This window comes from Chiloscyllium plagiosum, chromosome 17 (assembly GCF_004010195.1).
Source record: "Chiloscyllium plagiosum isolate BGI_BamShark_2017 chromosome 17, ASM401019v2, whole genome shotgun sequence".
NCBI classification, from domain to species: Eukaryota; Metazoa; Chordata; class Chondrichthyes; order Orectolobiformes; family Hemiscylliidae; genus Chiloscyllium; species Chiloscyllium plagiosum.
In genome coordinates, this window is record NC_057726.1 from 26488134 (window position 1) to 26503897 (window position 15764).

Here is a 15764-nt window from a genome sequence, read left to right on the forward strand (position 1 = left end):
TGTGGGACTTTATCAAAAGTTTTCTGAAAGTCCAGGTACACTACATCTACTGGATCTCCCTCGTCCATTTTCAGAGTTACATCCTCAAAAAATTCCAGAAGATTAGTTAAGTATGATTTACCCTTCATAAATCCATGCTGACTCTGACCTATCCTGTTACTACTATCCAGATGTGTCGTAATTTCATCCTTTATAATAGACTCCAGCATCTTTCCCACCACTGAGGTTAGACTAACTGGTCTGTAATTTCCTGCTTTCTCTCTCCCACCTTTCTTGAAAAGTGGTATAACGTCAGCCACCCTCCAATCCGCAGGAACTGATCCCGAATCAATCGAACTCTGGAAAATAATCACCAACGCATCCACGATTTCTCGAGCCACATTTTTCAGTACCCTGGGATGTAGACCACCAGGCCCCAGGGACTTATCAACCTTCAGACCTAACAGTCTCTCCAACACCAATTCCTGGCAAATATAAATTCCCTTCAGTTCAGGTCCTTCAGCCACTGTTACCTCAGGGAGATTGCTTGTGTCTTCCCCAGTGAACACAGATCTGAAGTACCAATTCAATTCTTCTGCCATTTCTTTGTTCCCCGTAACATATTCCCCTGTTTCTGTCTTCAAGGGCCCAATTTTCATCTTAACCATTTTTTTGCCTTTCACATACCTAAAAAAACGTTTACTAAACCTTTCTTGTGCATACACCTATCCAAATTTTTTTAAAATGTTGTAACTATACCTGCATCTACCACTTTCTCTAGCAGTTCATTCCACATACAAACCACCCTCTTTGTGAAAAAGTTGGCCCTCAGGTCTCTTTTAAATCTTTCTCCTCTCACCTTAAAAATATGCCCCGAGTTTTGAACTCCCCCACCCTAAGGAAAAGACCCTTGCTATTCACCTTATCTATGCTCCTCGTGATTTTATAAATATCTATAAGGTTACCCTCAACTTCCTATTCTCTAATGAAAAACATCCCAACATATCCAGCCTCTCCTTATAACTCAAACCCTCCGGTCCCTGCAACATCCCGCTAAATCTTTTCTGAACCCTCTCCAATTTAATAATATCCTTCTTAAAATAGAGCAACCAGAACTGTGTACAGTACTCCAAAAGTGGCCTAACCAATGCCCCGTACAACCTCAAAATAACACACCCCAATTGCTACACTGAATGGTTTGAGCAATGAAGGCAAGCGTGCTAAACACCTTCTTAACCATCCTGTCTACCTGTGATGCAACTTCCAAAGAATTATGTACCTGAACCCCTAGGCCTCTCTATTCCACAACACTCCCCAGGCCCTACCATTAAGTTCTGCCCTGATTTGCCTTTCTAAAATACAGCACCTCACATTTATCCAAATTAAACTCCATCTGCCACTCCTCAGCTCACTGGCCCAATTGATCAAGATTCCTTTGTAATCTTAGATAACATTCTTCACTGTTGATTATATTCTAAATGGAAGTGATCATGGATTTAGAAGGTGCAGTCGAAGGATCTTTGAATTGCTGTAGTGCATCTTGTAGATGGTAAACAGCGCTGTGACTTAGCATTGAAAGTGTCAAGCTGTGTTGTTGCACTCATCTTGGCATTTGGGGAGTATTCCATCACACTTTTGACTTGTGCCTTGAACAGGCTTTGGGAAGTCAGAAGGTGAGTATTCGTAGCTTCCAATCAGCTCTTGTAGCCACTGAATTATTTATACGATGAGTCCAGTTGAGTTTCTGGTCAATTATAACCCCCTAGATGTTGGTAATGTGGAATTCCCTATTTTACACTAAGTGCAGTTTGTCACCTTGCAGCAATTTGAAGGTGCTCCTGGTTGGTCAGGGATGGACTGTCTGTTTAAAAGACCAGCTGCCCCAATCAATGACGAGATCAGGCACAGTCATTTACTGCCCATCTCTCATTGCCCTCGTGGTGGTCAACTCCTTCTAGAACTGCTTCTGTACATGTGCTATGGTTAGACCCACAATGTCATCAGAGAGGGAGTAGTAGAAGTTTGACCCAATGAAGGAACAGTGATAGATTTCCAAGTCAGGATGGTGAGTTACTTGGAGGGGATTATCTGCTGTTCTTGTTCTTCCAGACGGAAGTGGCTGTGGGTTCAGTAGGTGCTGTCTAAGGGGGCTTGGTGAATTTCTGCATGAATATTGTAGATGGAACGTACTGCTGCTATTGAGCATTGGTGGTGGAGGGATTGGATGTGTGTTGATATGGTGCGAATCAAGTGGACTGTTTTGTCCTGGATAGTATCAACCTTCTTGAGTGTTGCTGGTGCAACATTCATCCTAGAACACTCTTGATTTGTGCCTTGTAGAGAGTGGGCAGGCATGGGGGAGTCAGGAGGGGAGTTATTCACTGTAGGATTCCTACCCTCTGACTTGCACTTGTAACCACTGTATTTATTTGGCAGGTACACATAGGTAATACATAAAGTAAATAAATTAACATTCTATCTCCTCCCATCCTGCCATCTATAATGATGTGTGACATATACACCAGGCCCTCTTCTTCTCCTTTAAAACTGTATCTCTTTTTATACTGGATAAAAGCAAATTACTGCGGATGCTGGAATCTGAAACCAAAAGCTTTGACAAAGGGTCAGTTAGACTCGAACGTCAGCTCTTTTCTCTCCTTACAGATGCTACCAGACCTGCTAAGATTTTCCAGCAGTTTCTCTTTTGGTCTCTTTTTATACTGTTCTTTATTTCCCTCCAACGAAAATGCATCACCTCATACTTCTCTGCAAATAAACACATCTGCGACCTATCTGCCCGCTCCGACAATTTGTCTGTGTTCTTTTGGCATCTTACACTGTCTTCCTCCTCAATTCACAATTCTTCCAAGTTCTGCATCATTTACAAACTTTGACGTTGTTCCTGCACACCATTAAATTGTAACAATAAATGCAAAGGTCCCAATAGCAACCCCTGGAGCACTCCACAATAAAACTTCCTCCAGACAGTATTCCTCTTAGTTTTCTATTTTATTTCCTACCTGATATAAGCACAAATTCTTTTCTTTGTCTTAATTCTTATATCCTTTGTTATTCAAGCAGCTCTGGATTTGCTTGTACTACCTTTCCCTTTGAGGGATTATAGAGGAACCTCGATTACCTGGCATTCGATTATCCAGCAAGATCGCAAACTCCCAATGCTTGGCTAAACTATGTTGTCCAGCATTTGATTATCCAGAAATCAGTTAACTGAACAAAATACTCCCCGCCTGTGTCCATCAAATAATCGATGTTTCTCTGTATTCCACAACTGTACCCGAACTACCTCAGTAACCCATATGAACGTTACGTTTTTTCTACCAACCTCCCACTCCAGTTAAACCTGCCCAGCTCCATTTTTGCCCACTGAGATCACACTACGCCAATTTATTTTTTTCTCATTCTGGATTGTTTCCTGTCAGTCTTCACCATCATCCATGTCTTTTTGATACAACGATCCTAAATGTTCCCCACTGACATTTGACTCACTTGGCCCAGCTGATTTCCAAGAACCAGATCCAACAATGTGTCCTTTTTTGTTGGATTAATCACATACTGTGTAGGATGCTCTCCTGCATGCAATCCAGAAAGACTTGCCCCTCACTGTCTCCTACAATATGAGTTTCCCAGTCTATATTTGGGTAATTGAAGGTGCATTATAACTACTCTAAAATTCTGGCATCAAATGTAGTCATAGAGATGAACAGCATGGAAACAGACCCATTGGTCCAACTTGTCCATGCCGACCTGATATCCCAACTCAATTTAGTCCCATTTGCCTACTTGGCCCGTATTCCTCTAAACCCTTCCTATTCATATACCCATCCAGATGCCTTTTAAATGTTGCAATTGTACCAGCCTCCACCACTTCCTGACAGCTCATTCCATACGTGCACCAGTCTCTTCATGGAAAAAGTTGTCCCTTAGGTCCCTTTTCTATCTTTCCCCTCTCACCCTAAACCTATGTCCCTCTAGTTCTAGACTCCCCCAACCATGGGAAAAGGTCTTGTCTATTTATCCTATCCATGCCCCTCATGATTTTATAAACCTCTATAAGGTCACCCATCAGCCTCCGATGCTCCAGGGAAAACAGCCCCAGCCTATTCAGCCTCTCCCTGTAGCTCACATCCTCCAATCCTGACAAAACCTTGGAGATCTTTTCTGAACTCTTTCAAGTTTCACAACATCCTTTTGATAGGAAGGAGACCAGATTTGCATGCAATATTCCAAAAGTGGCCTAACCAATGTCCTGCACAACTTCAACATGACCTCCCAACTCCTATACTCAATACTCTGACCAATAAAGGAAAGCATAACAAACGTTGGCTTCACTATCCTATCTACCTGCAACTCCATCTTCAAGGAAGTGTGAACCTGCACTCCAAGGTCGCTATGTTCAGCAACACTGAACCTTACCTAGGACCTTAGCATTAAGTGTACAAGTCCTGCCTTGATTTGCTTTTCCAAAATGCAACACCTCATATTTATCTAAATTAAAGTCCATCTGCCACTCCTCAGCCAACTGGCCCATCTGATCAAGATCCTGTTGTACTGAGGTAACCTTCTTCCCTGTCCACTACACCTCCAATTTTGGGGTCATCTGCAAACTTACTAACTATATCTCCTATGTTCACATCCAAATCACTTATATAAATGAGGAAAAGTAGTGGACCCAACACCGATCCTTGTGGTACTCCACTGGTCACAGGCCATTATTCCTTTACATCCTTTCTGTTGATTGGGGTGGCTCTATAGAGTACACCTTGGCAATGATATTGTACCCTTTTGTTCCTTAACTCAAGCTAGTTTGATTATATCCTTAAATCCTCTGAGACATCCTCTTTCTCTAGCACTGCAATACTGCCACCCCTCCTCCTTTCCTTCCTTTACCTGAACCACCTGGTACCCAGTCTTGTTGTTCCTTGAACCAGTTTTCTGTTATTACCATATCACACTTCTACATGGCAAGCTGTGCCTGTAACTCCCTAACTTGATTTTCTATACTACACACATTCACATACTTAGTAATTCTGGTTTAGAGTTTATTTCTTTCTCCCTACTGTAATTTCACGTGTTAACATTCTATTCCTTAGGCTGGTGCCAGTTCCATCTCCACATATTTTGTGAACCAGTGTTTTTCTCTACTATTCTCTCTTGGTTCCCATATCGCCAGTCCTCCCAACAATACTAGCAAAAGGTCCTGCAAGGAACTCAGTCCTATCTCTGTTCAGGTGTAACTACCATTACACAGGTGCCATCTTCCCCAGACTAAGTCCTAATCTACCAGGAATCTAAAACCTTCTCTCCTGGACCAAATTTCCAGCCATGCATTTATCTGATTGATCTTCCATTTCTGTTTTCTCTTACACATGGTACTACATTTGAGATCCCGCTTAGTAACTTTTTATATAGCTTCCTAAATTCTGATTGCAGGACCATTTCCCCATGCTCCCTCAGTCATTGGTAATACCATGGACCATGATGTCAGGCTGCTCACCTTCTCCCAGAAAAATGTCCCATCTTAGACCATGGTGCCAGGGGGATCAACATACCATTCTGTAGTCATGCTGATGACCACAGAGATGCCTGTCAGTTCCTCCAATTAACTGATCTATCACAAATGCTCCTCTTTCTCCCCGCTCTGGTACAACAGACTGCACTCCTTTAAGGAAACAGTACACTCATCAGCTCCCAAACTGAAACAACCTACTTCTTTGGGACTGTCTTGTGGTCACTCATTCTGTTCCTTCCTCCAGGCTATGGAATTGCAGTGTGACCACCTTTTTGACTGCACTATCCACCAACTTCACACATCACAGGTGTGTCACATTGTCCCCAGTTGCCAGTCAAGTTTTGAAACATGGAGTTTAGGTTTCATAATAAAACTAGGCAAGCATCACTACCCTCTCCATGGATTCAGGTCTATGGGTGTGTCTACACTGTGTTGTTCATACACAACTTCTGTTCAACAAGTACTAGCAATTCGCACATTTAATTGTTAACCATTAAACCACAACCACTCTTCGAATAACAGAAATCCTACAGCGCAGATAGAGGCTCTTCAGCCCATCTAGTCTTTACCAACCCTACGAACAGCATCCCATTCAGACCCCACCACCACCACCTAACCACCCCACCTCCCCCCAAACCAAACCACCATATCCCTGTAATCCTGCAATTATTGTATCTAATTGCACCTCGCCTTCACAACCCTGGACACTACAGGACAATTTACTACGGCCAATCCCCCTAATCTGTACATCTTTGGACTGTGGGAGGAAACCAGAGCACCCAGCAGAAACCCATGCAGACACAGAGAGAATGTGCAAACTCCATACAGTCATCCAAGGCTGAAACATACCTAGGTCCCAATGCTGTGAGGTTGTAGTGTTAACCACTGAGCCACTGTACTGCCCGTTAACTGTTCTATGAACGGAATTAGAAACATAGAAACAATGCAGCACAGAAGGGGGCATTCAGCCCATTTTGCCTATGTTGACCCAAAGGTATCAAGATGCCCTTATTAATCCCCTCTTCCAACATACGACCCATTGACCTGTAGCTTACAGCACTTACAATGCAGATGCAGGTACTTTTTGAAAGATTTTAGGGTCTTTGCCAACTCAGGCAGTGAATTGCAGACACCCACCACACTCTGTGTAAAAATGTTTTTCCTCAGGCCCCCTCTAATCCTTCTGTAACACGGCTTGAATTTATGACCCTTAGTTTTTGAAATCTCTGTCAAGACAAACAGATTCCTCCTGTCTAATCTATCTCTAACCCCTCGCAATTTTGTATTCCTCAATCATGTAGACCCTCAGCCTCCAAGTAAAACAATACCAACCTCTCCAATCTCTCCTTGTAGCTACATTTCTCCAGCCATGGCAACATTCTAGCAAATCTTCTCTGCAGTCTCTCCAGTGCAATTACGTCCTTCCTGTAATATGGTGACGAGAACTGCACACAACACTCCAGTTGTGGCATCACCAGTGTCTTATACAGTTTCAGCATTACATCCTTATTTTTGTATTCTATACCTCTGCAAATGAAATAAAGCATTCTACAACTTTATCTGCCTAATTATCCTCCTTCTTTCGCACTTGCCCTCATTTCTAAATCAAGCTATACAAAATAAAAAAACTTCCTTTTCATCTTAAAGATTAAAACATTCAGAAAAACTAGCATTCCAGTGGCTTGTGGATTACAGCAATCAAGTAGGCAGCTCACTGCCATTTTCTCAAGGGCAATAAATGCTGGTTTAGCCAGCAATGCCCACATCATCATGTTTATACAAAGGTCAACCATGTTATTTTAATTGCCTCCATTATACTAAACATAAATTGATGAAATTGAGTAGTGCTCCATTATTGTTAGTGTCCTGGAGTGATGATGCCATCTTTTCAAATTTTTGATTGCCTTGAATTTATTTTGGTTCCAAGTGTAATGACTGAGATAACTTCAAAATTCATGCATTTGGGGGTGAGAAGAAGGTAACAATTATTTTCCAATTCAGCAGGATACTGCATCTCAATATTACTTTGACTGCTTTGAAAATATAATCAAGTTTTTAAGTATTCTCCAATTTCTGGATAGCGTGTAATTTTAACAAAAATATTACAACACAGTTGACCTTTTACATAAACATGATGATGTTAACACAAAATACATTGGGCACAATTTTAAAATTGTTTCTTTGTAATTTTCATGTCATAATATAAACATGAAACTAATAGCTCTCAGTCCAACTGCAAGAATAATAGCAACCAATAATCTGCAAAAAAATACTTGAAAGAGGGCAGAACGTTCACCGCCTTTACAAAAGATATAGAGCGTAATTTGTTCTCTACTTTCCTCTCAAGGGGAGTCAATTATAGCTTCAAGAGTTTACAGTTTAAATTATGCAAAATAAATTTACTTTGTGAATGAAACACTTGGGTATACCTTTTGAAAAATCTTGGCTTGAAGATCAGAGGGCAGCTGGGAATATATTGGTAACACAGCCAGTTGTGGAGCATTTTCCAACTCTTCTAGTCGTTCCACTATCTGATCACAAGTCACCTAGATGGAGAGTGCACATTTTAATTATCACAAAACAGTAATTCTGAACATGAGTAAAATAATCCTCAAATTCATTATTCCAATGTCAACAATTCAATCCACAATAAATCCTCATTTTAATTGTTCATATAACTGCAAACAGAATTTTTGGAAGTAAGTTCCAAACATCCAATTTAACCAGCACAAAAATTTAGGTTCACCTCAGTCTACCACTAAAGAAATGATGAGTGACCTGTGGTACTGTGCTTTTAATATTGCTCTTTGACCAAAGCAAATTAAGCTTTGAGCATGAATGGATCCGTGCAGAGTTCCAATCTCAAACAGTAATTTATATTAAAAAAACAGCATTGGCTCTTCACTAACATGAAATACTAACTAAAATGAAGCTGAAATAGAGTCCATTATTCTCAATCAGAAAACAGATCTAGCCCCCAAATGCTGTATATGCCTGACTTGGCTGCTACTTTGACAACTCTACACAGGGATCCTTTAACCATGTTTCCTCTGCAGTGAATTATGCAAAGCTGTTAGTGATTTGTCCAGGTAAGGTTCAGTTAGCTGGATGGACAGTGATGCCAACAGTATAGATTCAATTTCTGCACTGGCTACAGTTACCACGAAGGAGTCTCCTTTTCAACCTCATCCCCTCACCTGAACCTGTGGTGACCTTCAGGTTAAGTTGTCTCTCTGTAATGAGAAAGCAGCCTTATGGTCCAGTATGATTATGGCAACTTTTTACTTGGTTTTTCCAGTCATGTATGTACTAGCTACTGCTCAAAAACCAAGCTCTTCTACTCTCCTAGTAAAGAAATACCACATCTGCAGTGAAATTCTCAAAAGCAAGGACTGCTTTTCTCAACACCATCTACAAAATACACTCCCATTCAACTCACCTTTAATAAGAAATGAGAGAGACATGGACAATTTTAAAATTCTCTTGTTTTTCAAAATCCATCCATGAACTCACCCCCTCCCTATCTCTTTATTCCTCCAAGTTTAGCATTTTTCTTCATTTTCAATTTCATTGCTCCAATGTGCTAATGGGGCAGAAGTGAGTGCTGGGACAAATATGAGCTGGTCAGAGTGGGCCACAATAGAATTGTAAAAAGCACATCACATCTAATAAACCTAGATGAAGTTTTTGAGAAGATAATCAAAGTAGTAGATAAGCAAATATTTACATGGGTTTGCAGAGGTATTCGGCAAGATTCCAAACAAGTGGCTGTTAACAAAAACAGGAGAACATGGAAATGGAGGCAACCAATATGTTTGGGCAGCAATTTAAATAGAAAGTCACAGACAAAGTGTAGGATTAATGTATTTGCACCTCAAATTATCAGAATGAAACTAGTGGTCTCCTATAAATGACATGATAAAGGAATGTAGCTCAATATATATCTAAGGATTCTTAGAAGATTACGATCAGTGCATCCATTTTCTCTGCACCTGCTTCTTTTATCTTGGATGCATCCGATGAGATTCAGCAATCTTATCAGTCCTTAGCCCCATTTGTTGCCCTCGTAATTCTTTCTCTCATGATAGTTAATTTATTCATTTCCCCTCACCTTGTTTGGCCCTTAACTGTTTAGTATTTTTGGAATTCTAAAAGCATCTTCTACCATGAGAACTGATGGAAAGTATTTACTCAACTGCTCTGCCATTCCAAGATCCCCATTACTATTTTGCTCTGGCTCCCATCAATCGCTTATCCCCTACTTAGATTCCTTCGAACAGTATATCTTGATTGTGAGCCATGAATTATTTTCTTAAACATCTGTCATTGTGTCTCAACTGTCTCTCCTTCCAAACTCTTTTTCCAGTCCACTCCAGCCAGCTCCACTTTCACTCCTTTGTTTCCAACCGAACCTTCACCCCCTCAAACTGAATGCTAAATTCTACCATATGTTGATAATTATTTTCCAGGGGATCTTTTACTCTGACATTATTTAATAAACCTGCCAAATTACACATCACCAGATCCAAAATATCCTGGTTGAATCAATAACATATTGTTCTGGAAAACTGTCCTGATTACACTCTAATGAATTCTTCCTTGTGGCTACCCTTGCCAATCTGATTTTCCCCAACCTACATGCCATTTTTTTTTAAACATGCCCTGTTTAATCTCCAGATTTATTCACAGTCCTTTCATATAGCTACTGTTACAGGGTTTATAGACTACTCTAACCAGTGAGCTCCTCCTCTTGATATTTTGTACCTCCACCCCTATGAATTCTCTGTCTTCCGATTCAAGATCATTTTGTGCTAATGAACCTAATCCATTCTGTACAAAGAAAGTTACTCCACTAAGCTTTCCTTCCTGCTTGTTCTTTTGAGAAATCACAGGCCCCTGAATATTTAGTTCCATATTTGATTTCCTTGGAATGTATCTCTGTAATGGCGATGAGATCTTAGCCATTACCCCAACTTTGTGCTTCTTGATATTGCACGGAGTGAATCGAATTGGCTGAAGACTGGCGTCTGAAATGCTGGGTCTCTGGAGGATGCTGAGATGGATGACCCATTGGCACTAGTGGGAGATGATTGTTGCAAAGATTCAGCCTATCCTTCGCTTTGATGTGCTGAGCTTTCTGATTATTGTGAATGGGAATGGTTATGCAGCCTGTTTTCCAGTGAATCATTGAGTTGTCCAATATCATTCCTGACTGAATGTCATAGAATCATATAGCGCAGAAAAGGAGCTTGGTCCCATCGAGTCTGCATCAATAATAACTACCACGTAAGGCATGCTAATCTCAATTTCCTGCACTTATCCTATGTCCTTGAATACTATGATAGTTCAAGTACTCATCCAAATTTTCTTTTTAAGGTGCAGGGTTTCTGGCCTCCACTACCTTCCCAGGCAGTGCATTCTAGATTCCCAACTCACCCTCTGAGTGAAACAAACTTTTTCTCAAATCTCCTCTAAATCTCCTGCCCTTTACCCTAAAACTATTCCCCCCCTGACTGACCCCTAAACCAAGGGAAACTGCTCCCTACTGACCCCATCCATAACCCTCATAATCTTATACAGCATGTCCCCCTTCAGCCATCCCTGTTCTAAAGAAAACAATTCAAGCCTATCCAGTTCTCCTCCTAGCTCAGTTGCTCCATCCCAGGCAACACCCTGGTGAACCTCCTCTGTACCCCCCATAGTGAGGTGACCAGAACTACACACAATACTCCAGCTGTGGTTTAACAAACGTTCTGTACAGCTCCAGCATTGCATCCTTGCTCTTAAGGCAGGACTGCAGAGATTAGACCTGATACCCTCAATTCATTGACTATCAAACTGCTTAGCAAGAGACCTGTCTGTCTCTTGCTGCATATGCTGCTTGGTACACACCTAATCCTATTTTTAGTTCCATCATGTTGCCACTTCATGTTCAGGCATGCCTGCTGTTGATCCTGGCATGCCCTCCTACACTCTTCATAAAACTTTGGTTGATATCCTGCTTTGATTGTTATGGTACAGTGGAGGATATGTAAGGCTATGAAGCTGCAGATTGTGTCAAGAGTGCAATTTAGCTGCTGATGGCCCAATGCATCTCATAAACGTTTAGTTTTGAGTTGCTAGATCTGTTCAACATCAATCACATTTAACATATAGATTTGCCACACAAAAGGTGAAGAATATCCTCAGTGTGAAGACAACCTTTGTCTCCAGAAGAACTGTGCATTGATTACTCTTAGTGATACAGTCATGGATCGATGCATCTGCAGCAGACAGATGCAGGGAAAATTACTGAGGATGAGATTCAAGTACAATTTTCCTTTACTTCCTGCTACAGACTCAATCTAGCAGCTATGACAGTTTTGGATTTAACCAGCTTGGTCTGTAGGGAGTGTTGCTGAACCACTCTTAGTAATAGACATTGAAGTCATCCATCCAAGTATATTCTAGATCCTTGACATCCTCAGTGTTGCTTCCAAGTGGTGGTCAACATGGACGCGTACTGATTCATCAGGCAAGAGGTGACAGTTCAAGGTAGTCAAGTGGAAGTATTCTTGTCAATGTGGGGGTGGGGGTGGGGGGGGAGGGGGGGGGGAGCGGGGAAGAAGTGGCGTGGAGTGAGAGTGGGTCAGCTCAGGATTTTGTTTTTCTTTGAATGGGAGATTTGCTAATAAGCAGTGGGATGGAGAGGTGGCAGGTGAGCACTGGACAGAATGGCAGGAAATGAGAGAGTTGGGCAAGCTTGCAATGAACGGGAGGGTCAGGTAGACTTGCAGTGAGGGGCGAGCTCGCGAGTAGGTGGGGAAGCAGCAAACCAAGTGAGGAAGCAACATACAGGTGAATCTGGCAGGAGAGCGACAAGCAGCAGTATTTCGGACAACTGGTGGTGCTGTTCCAAAACAGCACCAATTAATTAATGCACGTTCTATCAGCCCTGTCAGTAAGCCTTCAAAGTAAGATTCACAATGCTAAGTGTCTTGTTCTGCCTAAGAATATTCATGGATTTCACCTCTCAAAAGTATAACTTGTGCACAAGTTGACCCTCTTTCTGCCTAAGAGGATTTGTCTCAAAGACTTTTACTTGTGTACAGTACATATGGCACCTTCATCAAGGCAAACATGTTGATCTGCTTATATTCAATTACAGATTAAACCAAACTTCTGAAACATTAATCCATATTGGCCTTATAGTCAACAGTTTTCCAGAATAGTTTCAGTGAAGGTCCTTGTTATGCATTGCCAGAACCAATTTAAGAAAAATAATAGGGTATGACAATTACCTTTTTAAACACAAAGGATTAATTTTTGTTTGGTCATTCAGTTAGTTTATTGAAAAGGAAAATTTCTTCCACTGACTGGCAAATAACGATGACAACAAGAGAGCATGTAATTCAGTCAATTTGGCAACTACTGAATGTTATTCTGTCCAGCCTATCTTTCCAGTTATTTCTTCCAATTGATCCTGAAAAGCATTTATCATGATTAAAACACACCCCTTTCTAGCTTGCCGTAGTACTCTGAGTTTTTAAAAAGATATAAAAATGAAAAGAGTACACTATTTTTAAACTTTGATAATTCCATACTCACCTCAATGTCTTCTTGGCCTGGCATAAATATTAAGATGTCACCCGGAATAGTTGATAAGTGAATTTGTAGAGCCTGCTTAACTCCTCCCTCCACATAATCTTCTGTGGGAGTCTAAAAATACACAATAAAATACACTGTAAGTGGCCTTATAGAGAAACGTACTTAGAAGGGATTGGGATCGGGATCGGGTCTGGTAATAGTATGAGTGATAATACAGCTGAAATCTATAACTAACTTGTATTGGTGGTCTTCAGTAATGCCATAAATGTTTATTTTATCTGCAAATTCTGAAAATTAAGAAGTATCGCAAAGGAAACAGGGCATAATTTACATATGACATGATCATGAAACGAATATGCTGGACCATCACTTACAGTTAACCCATACAACAGCTGATTGTAAACACAATGCATTATTTTGCTGTTAAATAGTGTGTCCTTTTAAAATTAGAAAATGTAATTATTGTTAAGCCGTTCAGTCCAACTGTTTGAAGTCAGTCAGAATTCAATGGCTTCTCATTCTCCAAATCAGAATGTAACGTGAAATGACTGACTTTCAATCATTTTTTCCATCCCAGGAAACATGCTTGTAAATCTCATTCGCACTCCCCCCAATGCTTTTACCTATTTCCTATAACGTGGCATCCAGAACTATACAGTATGCCTGGTGCTGTTCCTGGCATGCTCTCCTGCACTCTCCATTGAATCAGGGTCCATACCCTGGCTTAACAGTCATAAGGTCATAGTCATCGTCATAGGGTCATATGGCACAGAAACAGACCATTCGGTCCAACTTGTCCATGCCAACCATGTTCCCAAACTAAATTAGTTCCACTTGCCGGCCTTTGACCTATATTCCTCCAAACCTTTTCTATTCACCTACTTACCCAAATGTCTTTTAAAACATTGTAAGTGTACCTGCATCCACCACTTCCTCTTGTAGTTCATTCAACACATGAACAACTGTCTCTAAAATCTTTCTCCTTAGAGTGATGATATGCTGGGCCATGAGATTGCAGATTGCGTTGTTGATGCCCACAACACCTTATGGATGCCAAGTCTTGGATAGATCTTTTCAAAAGCTGTCCCATTTAGCACAACATGATGGAGGGTATTCTCCATGTGAAGACAGGACTTGGTCTCCACAAGGACCAGTGGTCACTCTTATCATTACTGTCACGGACAAAATGCATCTGCAACTGGCTGACTGTAAGAGTCATACAGCAAGGAAACAGACCCTTCAGCCAACTCGTCCATGCCAACAATCCTTCCCAAACTAAACTAGTTCCACTTGCATACATTTGGCCCATATCCCTCTAAACCTTTCCCATTCATGTAGCTGTCCAAATGTCTTTTAATGTTGTAACTTTACCTGCATCCACCATTTCCTCTGGCAGTTCATTCTACATACAAACCACCCTGAGTGTGAAAAAGTTGCCCCTCAGGTCCCTTTGAAATCTTTCTCCTCTCATCATAAAAATATGCTCCCTAATTTTGATCTCCCCCATCTTAGGGAAAAGACCTTTGCTACTGACCTCATCTATGCTCCTCTAATTTTATAAACCTTTCAAGTCACCCCTCAACCTCCTACACTCCAGTGAAAAACGTCACAGCCAATCCAGCCTCTCCATATAAGTCAAATGATGCAGTCAGTTGAGGTCAAGTCTGTTTTTCGCTCTTGTTGGTTGCTTCACCAGCTGTCATAGATGCAGTCTAGTAACAATGTCCTTTAGGATCCAACCAGCTAAATCTGCAGTGCTGCTGCTAAGACACTTTTGATGGTGGACATTGAAATTTCCCACCCAGAGTATATTTGCATCCTTGCCACTCTCAGTGTTGTTCAATATTGAAGAGTACCAATTCATCCACTGAAGGAGGACTATACATGGTAATCACCAGCATATTTCCTTTCCCATTTTCATGCTGAGGCCATGACCCTTCATCACATCCAGACTCAATGCTCAGGACTCTCAGGGCAACTCCCTTCCGTCAATATACAACTGTGCTGGTAGGTCAGGATGTATTAAAGATGGTGATGTTGGTATCTGGGATATTGTGTGCAAGGTCAGATTCCATGTATATGTCTACGACAGGCTGTTGGTTGACTAGTTTGAAACCACTCTCTCGAATGTCGCACTAACTCTTGGATGACAATTGACAATACTGATGTAATACACGTGAGTAAGTGAAGTCATTTGCAGTAAAGTAATAATGAACAATAATTTAGTTTATTACCATTGGTTACCTGGGTAATGGACTGGAGATTGGGATTTTAAAAGAAAAGTTTGTACAGAAATAGAAATAGAGGAATGGGTCAACAAAAATAATGATGATATTATGGAGAAGCAAAATCTTGTTTTATGGGAAAGTAGAAGTTCTCGGAATGGTTTATTTGTAGGGTTTAGAGATCGTCACAAGAGTTGTATATTCCTTTATAGTTGGAAATGTGTTGCTGGAGAAGCGCAGCAGGTCAGGCAGCATCTAGGGAACAGGAGAATCGACGTTTCGGGCATTAGCCCTTCTTCAGGAATGAGGAAAGTTTGTCCAGCAGGCTAAGATAAAAGATAGGGAGGAGGGACTTGGGGGAGGGGCGTCGGAAATGTGATAGGTGGAAAGAGGTCAAGGTGAGGGTGATAGGTCAGACGGGGGTGGGGGCGGAGAGGTCGGGA

At 41.2% G+C, this 15764-nt stretch overlaps 1 protein-coding gene across 1 annotated transcript in view; it reads right to left on the reverse strand.

Annotated features, from left to right (window-relative positions):
- The window catches only part of dhx38 (DEAH (Asp-Glu-Ala-His) box polypeptide 38), a 142066-nt gene that overhangs the window by 66277 nt on the left and 60025 nt on the right, over positions 1-15764 (reverse strand). The window contains exons 16-17 of the mRNA XM_043706699.1: positions 13097-13207; positions 7939-8055 (exon numbers count right to left, since the gene is read on the reverse strand). Of these exons, the coding sequence (XP_043562634.1) occupies positions 7939-8055; positions 13097-13207 (228 nt within the window). The remainder of the gene's footprint in view (positions 1-7938; positions 8056-13096; positions 13208-15764) is intronic.